The sequence below is a fragment of the Rhagoletis pomonella genome, unplaced genomic scaffold, assembly GCF_013731165.1.
Source record: "Rhagoletis pomonella isolate Grant_MI unplaced genomic scaffold, Rhpom_1.0 Rhpom_scaffold_00017, whole genome shotgun sequence".
NCBI classification, from domain to species: domain Eukaryota; kingdom Metazoa; phylum Arthropoda; class Insecta; order Diptera; family Tephritidae; genus Rhagoletis; species Rhagoletis pomonella.
The window spans coordinates 2,389,925-2,401,730 of NW_023458571.1; the positions used below are offsets into that span (position 1 = coordinate 2,389,925).

An 11,806-nucleotide genomic window follows, 5' to 3' on the forward strand; every position below is an offset into this window, starting at 1 on the left:
TAATTTTATGATGGTTCCTTAATATATTTTAACTACATTGCATTTGAGTATGGAGAGGCAACTATCTGGAAGTATTTTACATAAAAAATTTACTAAGTATTGCCCGGTTTGTAGTTGCAGTTAAAGAAAACACATGAAAAGGCACGATTTTTTTTAAATTCGAAAAAATGTAAATATTTCAAAAACGGTGACACTTTTACCCGAAAATTTTTTGTTTATCAGGGAGCTCACCCCCCCACCTACCTTCCCCTAAAGTTTGGCACGTTACTTATGGGACACCCTGTATACCCAATCCTCCGCAAAAAACTGTCGAGTCCCCGATTGCCACCTAAACCGAAATTCCCTGCAAATCAGGGGGAATTTCCCTCTAGTTGACTTCCCTGCACGCGATACATAATTTGTAGGCTGTGCATGTTGCTTTCTAATTCTTATAGAAATCTTTTTTATTTTTGCTGATTTTGATGGTATAGAATAGTTAAAAATTAATATTTTTCTACCAGAAAACTATTTATCTGCAGGAGATTATCAATAATAATACAAAATTGTTTACTTGACCATTTTTTCATTACAACTATGATTTATAGGTCCGCCAAAAACCCCGAAAAATGCAATGGGGCGACCAATAAAAAATGGTTAGTATTAAAAAATGGTTAAATAAACAATTGGGTATTATTACTGAAAGTCTTCTGAAGAGAACAAGAATTTTCGGATCGAAAAATATTGACTTTCAGTATTCTATACCATTTCTACGAAAAATGTATTTTTCCCATATAAAAATACATGGAAAGCTTTGAGCGCTTTGAGCGACCTCTAAAAAAATTTCGATTTCAAAATAAAAAAATAGAACAATCCTAGGGGGGTGAGAGCATTACAATTCCGACTTTACTGTTTCTGGACCACCCTAATGTACAAAGTATGCAGCGATACCCGCCTCTAACCTAACTGGGAAGACGCATACATTCTTACCCACATTTGTACATACATGAATGCATTACCCTGCAGGAAATGTGTCTAACTATAAAATAACTTTAAGTTGATTAGAAAGGAGCTAAAAGTCACTTTTTATCAGTATATTTTCTTTGACGAAAGCTGACTATGTTTCTATGGCGATGGCCGCGAAATAGTCAAGGGTGGTTACTTCTGCATTAGATGTAGTCAAGGGTGGTTACCTTTGCATTTGATGTAACTAACTTCTAACTACTTTTAGACATAAAATATCAGTAGGAAAAACAAAATATTTTTTAATTTTTTTTTATTTAATTTTTTTATTTATTTTATTACATTTCATATTCGTTGACATATTCTGCTGTAGGTGGTTCGAACTTCGTCAGGCATAACTTCAAAATGATAATGTGAGATTTTGATCTTCCTTTTAGTTGCGATCCCGTACGAGTCCGGACTAGTCTGAAATAGTCAGAATCAGTCAGATTTTACTGGAAATCGATCCCGTACTCGGTTCTCTGACTATTGAGAGGACAATACCAGTTACCAGTTTTAGTCCGAGAATTTTTTGCTGGTAAATTCTGGTAAATGTGTCAAACGATCAGCTGTAGTGTGTTTGGCAACCAAATTGTAAACAAAATAAAAGTGCACTCTTCTAATTCATGTTGAAAAGTATTTAATAACGTGTTTGAGTGGATTCTAATTAATACGAAAGAATTTTTGGTTATTTACATGTGTGAGCTGAGTGTGTCTACATACAAAATAAGCAAAAATTTACAACCAGAATTTGGAGGTTATGTTGAAGTTGACAGAAGTTACCATTTTTTACTAGAAAGCGATCCCGTACTTTTCAGTGTTACTCTCTCGCTCTGAGCGAATTTTTATTTTTTGACAGTTTTACTAGTCCGAGTCCGAGGAATACGGTATTGCACCTTTTAGTTCTCCTCAATTCGAAAAAGTATTTGCGAAGTGCAGGATATCTATATATTAATATGCTAACATAAATTTTGTCTCCGTTCGTTTGGCGATTCTACCGAACCGATTTCAAAACCAAGAACACCGTTGGAAAGGCATTTTTCCGTAGATGAGCAGAGTTTTTATGGTTTCACAATTGGTTGAAAATTACGGCCAAAACCGTCGTTTAAACATTTTCGAATTGTGTATAGATGTTGCTGCAACATGTTCAATTTGACATGTTTCGCCTGTTGTTTCACTACACATTTGAAATTAAGCTTTGAAATAAAGATAAATATGAAGATGAAGAAATAAATGACAACGATGAAGTCAAAAAAAAAAAGAAGCCAGAAGTGAAGATAAAGACGAAAATGGAGACAATGACAGAATTAAGAATTAGGGTAACTGAAAAGGTAAGAACTTTTCTTGAATTTATGAAGTGAAACTTCATTAGCGGCAGTTGGTTGGTTGGGAGTAAATTGTCAAATTCAAGGGGAATAATGCACATGGAAATGGTTCTGAGCGGTTTAGCGGTTTGAGAATAAAAACAAAAACAAAGATGCCTAGAGGTACAAGCAAAAACGAAGATCAAAGTAAATTTAAACACTTTAAGGTAAAGGTGAGGAGGAATGTGCAAAAATAAAGATAAATATGAAGAAAAGGATTAGGATGAAGATCGATATTGTTATCGATAATGTTTTTGATTAAATAACTGTAATCGATATAATAATCAATATAATAATCGATATTATTATCGAAACAATAATGTATATTGTTATGTGTATAAAAACGATTAAATAATTGATTTTGTTGTCGATTTAGTCTATTATATTGTTAACGATATGTACAATAATCGATACTGATGATTTTTGTATTTATCGATGAATTAATCGATTTTACAATCGTATTTTTCTATATGTTTATGGATATTGTTATCGGTATTTTTATCAACACAGTTATCAATAGGGTTATCGACACACTAATCGGAACATGGAATGTGATCACATTACATGACACACATGATATGAAGAGACATCACATGATATTGCATCACATCACACGATATCACACGACATGACATTATATGATATGATATCATATTATATGGCATGACATCACGTGACTTGACATCACATGATATGACGTCGTATGACATGACATGGCATTATTTGACGTGGCATCACATGATATGACATCATATGACATGACATCAGAGGATATGACAACACATGACATGACATACTATCACATCACATAAAATCACGTCACATCTTATCACTTCATCGCACCTCATCTCATCTACGAGAATAGAAAAAGAAAAGGATATAAGCAAAGATGTGAAAGATGAAGGCCAAGGTAAAGTTACCAATTTCAAAACCAGAAACACCGATGGAAAGTAATTTTCTGTAGATGAGAATTTTTGTAGTTTCGAAATTGGTTGAAAATCGTCGTTTAAAAATTTCCATATTTGTTAATGGATGTTTTTGCAACCTGTTCAATTCAAGCGTTTCGCATTTTGTTTTACTTCGTATTTGAAATTAAACTTTGAAATAAAGATAAATATGAAGATGAAGAAACAAGTGATAACGATGAAGACAAAAAAAAGGCAAAAGTGAAGATAAAGGCGAAAATTGAGATAAAGGCGAAAATGGAGACAATGAGAAATACATAAGAATTAGGTTAACAGAGCCGAAATTTTCCGATAGGAATCGAAATAAAATCAGCCATAAAGGTTATTGAAATTCATCGAATCATCGAAGTTTAAAATTATCGAAATTTATCCGTGCTTATTAAGTTATCGCAACGTATCGAATTATTCAAACTGATCAATGTTTACGGAGTTGTCGAAATTTATAGACAGAGAAATTTAGTTGTCCACATTTACGGATAGTTATCGAGCTATAAAAACGTGTGGGATTAACGAAATTTGTCAAGTTAAAGAAATGTATCAAGTTATCGATATTTATTGAATTATCGTTATTTATAGACTTAACGAAATATATCGAGGTGTCGTAATGCATGGAGTTCTTTCAACTTACAGAGTTATCGATAATTATTGATCTACTGAAATTGGTTGGTTCAACGAGGCGAAGTTAATGGAATTTTCAAAATATATCGATTTATCGAAATTTCAAGGTTATATAAGCTTATCGATTTATCACTGCTTATCGCATTTAATCGTCTTAACAGAGTGTCACGAGTTATCAAAATGTTTAGATAGTTTTCGAAAAATGTGGAGATGTCAAAAGTAAAAATTTATAAAGGTATCCAAAGTTTTTCCATTTTTGAGTTATCTAAAATTATTGAGCCATCGAATTTCACAGTTATCGGAATTGGTCGAGTTAACGAATTTTGTTGAGTTATCGAATTTTAGTGTTCTTGAAATTCATCGAACTATCGATATGTATCAAATCATTGAAATTTACCGATAAACTTGAATGTATCAGGTCAATTCCAAGTCCTGCCCAAGTCCTCCAAAGACCTTCTCAGATAAAAAAAAAAATTAGATACGTTTTAGCAGAAGATTTTCCGGTTAGTTAATTTGTACCGTATAAGTTTTGCTACGTGTTAAGTTATAAAGCCTCTCTAAGGCTTCTAAAACTAGAAAAACTGTCGCATTTCGACAGTAACTGGCACTCTAGTCTATATATAAATACGCCACAAGAAAATTTTGCAATCCCTTTTTTGAAGGCACCGTTTGCTCGATTTCAATGAAACCTACACCGATTTAAAGGATATAACTTCCTCTAATCTAGAAATATTAACCCCGATATATAGGGGGCGTGGCATCTGACATATAGACTAAACTGTGAAAACCACTATATCTCTAAAACTTATTATGCTGGAGAACTGAAACTTAACACAGATGCATAGATTGTAAATACCCTACTTACGGTGAACAATGGTAGGGACTGGGAAAGTGGGCGGGGCACCTCCTATTCAAACTGAAATTCTGATATCGCTTATCTCTGGAACCACTTATGCTAACGTCCTGAAATTTTACACAGCAACATATGCTATAAACACCGTACTTACGGCGCAAATTGGTAGATTTAGGAAAAGGCGGCGTGGCACCGCCCATACAAACTGCAATTCTTAAGCTGGGATCCCACGATTGCCGCAATACACCAATTATTGCCTCATTTTATGCCCCAATCGTGTGATTTCACAATAAATTGGCTCATGCGGCAATAGAGGCCGATATTGTGCTCACTGTGCCCAATCAAATACGGCCCGTGTGCGGCAATCGTGTGATAGCTCGATTGGCAATCATGGGGCAATGAAAATTTCAAAATTGCGGCAATATTTATTGTGTTCTTGTGCGGCAATTGAAGTGAACAATACACAACAAAATATTTAGGCTGTTTATTAATAATTTACTTTTTTGCTTCCTTATGTGTCCAAAAATCACTGATATTCATTCCTTGTTTTCGGATGCAAAATAACTTTTAATTTAATTTGTATTCAAATTATAATTTTTCTTGAAGTCCGATGACGGAATCTTTGCTGCGATATATACCACCACAAGTAAAACTCATACGAGAAGAATACGAAAGATGTTTTATGTCACCAATTGGCGAACTGCCATGACAGTATAAATTTATTTAAAAAAAAACTTAAAAGTTCAATACAGACCACGACAAAACGGTAGAACTTCAACATTTCGACCAGTCTTGACTATTTTTCTTCTATTTATTTAATCTTCATTATTTTTGTTAAAAGTATAGCTCATTGTCTCACAAAAACTGCATAAATCCAAATTGCAAGCTTTATACAAAAATTATAGACATTTCTTAAACTTTTGAACACAATCCCACGGTTTTTAATTTGGATTTCTAGAAAAAAAAATGTTATTTAGTTTTATAGCTCATTAAAATTTAGTATTAGGTGGAAGTTTGAAGTTGCTAAAAAATCCTGTTGATTTTTTATAATTTTTTTAGCTGACGGTATTATGCACTTTCTTCTCTGTAAACTACTTTGTAAACTGCATAACAAAATTTTTTCCAGAAATCCCAATTAAAAACCATTGAATTGTTATCAAAAGTTTAAGAAATGTTTATAATTTTTGTATAAAGTTTGAAAACTGGACTTAAGTGGCGTTTACTAGACAGTGAGGTATGGCTTTATAGGAAAAAATTAACATTAAACAAACAGAAGAAAAAAGTCAAGACTGATCAAAATGTTAAGGTGCTATCTTTTCTTGCGAGCTGTACACATAATTATAAAATTTCATTCAAAACATAAATTATGTAAAATCGACGCTTTCATTTAAACAAACATAACTATTTTGTACCAATTTACTTGTAATGAGTAAAAAACCTCTACGTAAAAGAATTAAAACGAAAACTGTTGCAACTTGAACTCCACATAGAACGTTGCAGTTATCGTCGAAGAATAAAAAACTATACACTCAAACTCCTAAATGAATGCGTGAGTTTTCATTGGACACAAGTTTTTGCTTCTTTGCTTTCAAACAACAAAAAAATTTGCACGCAATATACAAAGCAGATACAATTGTTTTATTTTTTTTTTTATTAGGAATACGCCATTTTTACACAACAGAGAAAAAAACATAATTTAGAAGTCAGCGCAACACCTTATGGTCACAATTGCCGCATGCTCGAACAATCGTGTGATAAGTTTGGGGCAATGTTTGTCACTATGGGCCTGATCGAGGCACGTAATAAAAGCGGCATTACTGCCGTACTGATGAAAAATGGCAACATTGTTGCAACTGCCCAACTGATAACACATTGCTAGAAATTCACACAGAACGTGATACTTTAATAATTCGCGCAACACTGCGGTTGTGATTGCAACTCGAACAAGCCCTATATTGCTTTTCGCCAACTTGCGGCAATCAGAATTGTATAAAAAGAGGCAACCGTGTGACGGTACAGAATTTGATTGGGACAATTTTTTTATTGTGCTCCAATACAGCACAATAAAAATTGTTCCAGATTGGTCCATTTGCGGCAATCGTGGGATCTCAGCTTTATATCACTTTTCTCTGGAACCGCTTATGTTGACGTCCTGAAATTTGACACAGCAACATATGTTGGCAATACCGTACTTATGGCGAAGTCTGGTAGATTTTGGAAAAGGGGGCGTGGCGCTGCCCATACAAACTGAAATTCTCATTTCGCTTATCTCTACAACCGCTTATGCTGACGTCTCGAAAATTGACACGGCAACATATGTTGTCAATACCGTACTTTCTGCGAAAAGTGGTAGATTTTGAAAAAGGGGGCGTGGCACCGTCCATACAAATTGAAATTCTCATATCGCTTATCTCTGGAACCGCTTATGCTGACGTCCTAAAATTTGACACAGCAACATATGTTGTCAATACCGTAATTACGGGCTTGATTACAGTCTGAATTGTTTAACATATTAGTCAGTGATGAACATCTCATCTATACATACAAATACATATACATATTTTTTATAAATGAAAATCGAGGTTCCTTTTTCGGTCTATTTTCAAAAGCTACTGAGGAGGAGACTTGGTAGAATTAGCATTAATGAATCCGATATTAACGTTCATGATTCGATTTTTTCCTATAAATTCGCTATAAATTATGCTGGTGGACTTCAAAATAGTAATCCGCATAAAGGGCTTAGTATTGGTGATAGGTAAAATTCAAAAGTGTATGAAAAAAGATGTCGAATTTCGACAACTGGGCGATACTAGTTTAAATAAAAACGCGTTTAAAGAAAACAACCTCCTTCATTACTCCTGCATTACTTCATGTTAGCATTTTGTAGATAACAACAAGTTATATATTTTATAGAAATCCCGCAAAAAAGCTAACTACAAGTGGCTTATTTTTTATCTATTGATAATTTTTTTCTGCAGGGTAAGTTCACTTTATGTGCCGCTACTAATTATGTATAAATTACCACTGAGCAAAAATGCATGAGTAAAAAAAGCGAGTGCAGCACCGTACTCGTGATAGAAGCGAAACTTCTTAAAAAAACACATATGTGCAGCGCAGAGAATGAGACGAATACAGTTGCTTATTTTATCTAATGTTGGTACCGAGTTTCTACGTTTTTATCATTCTACACATTTAAATTTTTTTGTATACCCGAGCGCACTTGTGCACAAGGGTATATTAATTTTGTTCACATAACGGTTGTTTGTAACAGCCAAAACGAATCGAGATAGATATAGACAAATGTATACATATATGCTCAGAATGAATAGAGAAATCGATTAAGCCATGTCTGTTTGTCCGTCTGTCCGTCTGTCCGTGTACACGATAACTCGAGCAAAAATTGAGATATCTCAACAAAATTTGGTATGTAGGTTTCCATTTATCCAAGGTAGGTTGGTATAGAAAATGGGCGAAATCGGACTGTAACCACGCCCACTTCCCATATAACGGTAATTTTCAGAAAACCGAAAACTGCGATATTTTAGTAACTACTGGAGATTACTCACTCAAAATTGATATTTACAATAAGTTTTAGACGAAAAATAAGAATATTACAAATTTTCGGAAAATGGGCGTAGCCACGCCCACTTATGGTTACATGTGTATATCTTTGTAACCGCTGCACATAGGAGTATTTGCATAGTAAAACCGGACAAAATTATTTTATGTGTTTTTTTACTCAGTAATTAAATAAAACATGAAACTTAATCATAATTTGGGTTTATAGGACAAAAATTACTAATTACACTTATTTTAGGATCATTTTCGTGAAATATTTAGCTATATTCAGTTACCATAAGTCCACAAAAAACTTTTTCAAAAAAACGACAAGAACGGGATTCATTTTGCTAGAACATATCTAGGTCGACGAGTTCGGATATGCACTTCGTCCTTTTATTTTAGGTATAATAGTGTATATGTGGAGAATTAGTCCTTTATTTAAACACGTCTATCCGACGTGGTAACCAAAATCCAACTATCTGTATTACATTGCCGAAATTACTCTTATATGTATGAGCGAAGAACATCAGGTGATGATATTCGCAATATATAAAATTCATTCTTATGATAGCTTAATTAATAGGAGTAAGAGAGATAGCACTACTGTAATCGCTAGAATAATAATGCAAAGCATAATGTAAGATAACTTAACCCTTAAGTGTATGAATATAAATGAATTTAATATTAACCTTTATGTGCACAGTTTAACTATAATAGATTAATTGCTTAATGTGAGTGCCGCCACATAATAATAGATTCAGTCAGTTGCTCCAGGAACTCCTCACCAAGATGCATTAATAATCGCTTGATGGTGTGATCCATTAAACTTTGTACTCTTACTTCAGCACAGGTCTCAGTTATGCTGTGGACTTCGGGGTAACATTCTTTCTTCAACTTCTTTAGAATCGAATAGCACGGGTAAAAGCCTGGATTCGTGTCTCGAACCACTACGTATTGGGCCTGGGTAAGCCCCGCTTGAACAAACATAAACAGCGAACGAAGGTGTGCCAATTTCGTTGAATCTTCTTTTTCTTGTTGAGCGTTTTTTTCTTTTACCGCTACTGCATATTTTTTCTTTCCGGGGGCTTCTGGTAAGGACCTTTACGATTTTAGATGCTTCGACTTCGCCAGTTTTTCGCAATTTCATTTGTGTTGCGTATGCCAGCTCATCCAAGTCAGATGTTCGAAGCTCTTCAGTTTTTCGCCTTTTACTCCTTTCACATAAGTCTGAGAACGACTTTTGAGGTCTACCTGGAGTTAATCCTATAACAAAAGATAAACCGTTAGTCATTGCTAACATTCCATGAAATGTAAGTTCTTTTGTTTTGAAGGGTTAAGGTCTCACGTAAATAGGTACCTGATTTTGGTAGCAATATGGTACCCTTGAGCCTCTTTATTGGTTTCTAGGAATCTGACATTGGTATTGCGGGCAGCTGATCATTTCTGCTTGAATTGGTGGCGTATAATCGACAACTTGTGTTTTGCATCGGCAATATTTGGGTCATCTTCAGAGTATTGATGGAGAAGTTCCAACTCCATAAATTCCAACTTTTCGTTGAAAGTTGACGCATTGGAGCGTTCCATGATACTTAGTAAATCGTTTCTAGTTAATACTCTCATTCCAGAAGAGCCTGGAAACAAAATAAACCAATTTTCATTAAAAAACATAACACGTGGTTTTTTGAGTCCATGCAAAAAAAAATTACCAAAAATAGAGGGGTGGCTGTTTTACGCTTTTAGAGTACTTTAGAGCCTATTCTAAAACAAGTCATATACACTGTTACTGAGAAATGCTGAGAAATACTTTAAAAAGCTTAATGATTTTTGAAAATGGGTATTTTATTGGAATTTTTAAGGGTTAGTTACTAATGGAGCTAAAGGTACGAAAAATGTCTCTTTTCATAACAAAACTAAATAAAATAATCAGTACATACCTGATTGTGTACGATCCATAGTAGAAACTCACACGAAATCGACTTTTTCACCATAATTTTAATATTTGAAAACAATGAAATTTGAGCGTATCGAACAATCACACCACCACGGCAAGCGAACGGTAATTTCCGACTAAGCGCATGGAGCGGGGGAAAGGCTCTAGCGCGTCGGGTTTGCGCTATTGTTAGGAGGAGATGCCGTTGTATTTCGAGGAACAATAAAAAAGGGTGTACAACTAAAACAAAATAATTGATTTTGACCAACTTTTAGGGCCAAATACCTGTCTGTGCGCTGTACCAATTTCTTCCAAACTTGGCACAGTTGTTGGCCTTCGCACAACATACCAAACGGCCCAACATTTTTAAAATCGGACAATAACCACACCCACATCCCATATAACGGTAATTTAGACAAATACGAAAGCTGTGATATTTTAATAACTACTGGAGATTATTCACTCAAAATTGATATTTACAATAAGTTTTAGACGAAAAATAAGAATATTATAAATTTTCGGAAAATGGGCGTAGCCACGCCCACTTATGGTTACATATGTATATCTTGGTAACCGCTGTACCAATTTCTTCCAAACTTGGCACAGTTGTTGGCCTTCACACAAATGGCCGAAAATTTTTAAAATTGGACAATAACCACGCCCACATCCCATATAACGGTAATTTAGAGAAATACAAAATCTTCGATAAATCACTAAATATTAAAGCTAATTTATTCAAAATTGATGCTTGCAAAAATTTCTTAACCAAGAAATACGTTTGTGATAAAATTTAGGGAAATGGGCGTGGCACCGCCCACCTATGATCACGTATATGTATCTCGGTAACCGTTCTACCAATTTGTACCAAACTCGGCATGGTTATTGTGCTTGCCACATAAAAGCAAAACGTTGAAAATTATTGAAAGCGGATTAAAATTGAGGCCGCTTTATATATAACGGCAAATTTCAGAACTGCTTGAAACTTCAAAATTTCGGAATCTAAGGACTCTAATTTACTCAAAATTGATAAGCCCCGGCTTACCATGTAGCGGTAGCTTTCGGTAAGGTGAAAATACATATTTAATACGTGCGCCGGGTATTTAATGTTCGGCTCTGCCCGAACTTAGACTTTCTTACTTGTTAATTTTTAATTTTTTTTTTAACGCGGCAGCGACATCATGAATTTGTATGAGTTTGACATAAAAGAAGAGGAAGAACCTTATCTGTCGCCGGAAAAATAGAAATAGAGCTAATCTGGCCACAACCACAGCCGTCGCGTAGCCCGGTCGTCGCCAAAATAATTATCTACATAAGAGAACGTGTTAAAATAACTAGACAGCTGTGGTCTGTAGCTCGTCGTTTTCATTCTGTTCGGTATATTACTCATAAAAAATAAAGAAGCTTTATAAACTGAAAAATTTATGAAACGTCACTTTATAAAGCTCTTTAAACCTACATTATTTTTTATGAATAAAGCCATTATTCTGTAATCAAAAAATTAAATGTTTCAATGGAATTGAATTCAATGTTAAATATT

General features: G+C 34.3%; 1 protein-coding gene across 1 annotated transcript; it reads right to left on the bottom strand.

Annotated features, from left to right (window-relative positions):
- Positions 1 to 9,092: 9,092 nt before the first annotated feature.
- On the bottom strand, positions 9,093 to 9,630 carry LOC118749491 (the record flags this gene model as incomplete). Its single annotated transcript, XM_036484286.1, is given in 2 exon segments — positions 9,093 to 9,299; positions 9,439 to 9,630. Coding segments are annotated over 2 exon segments (399 nt in total), but the record flags the coding sequence as incomplete, so codon positions are not given.
- Positions 9,631 to 11,806: the final 2,176 nt, after the last annotated feature.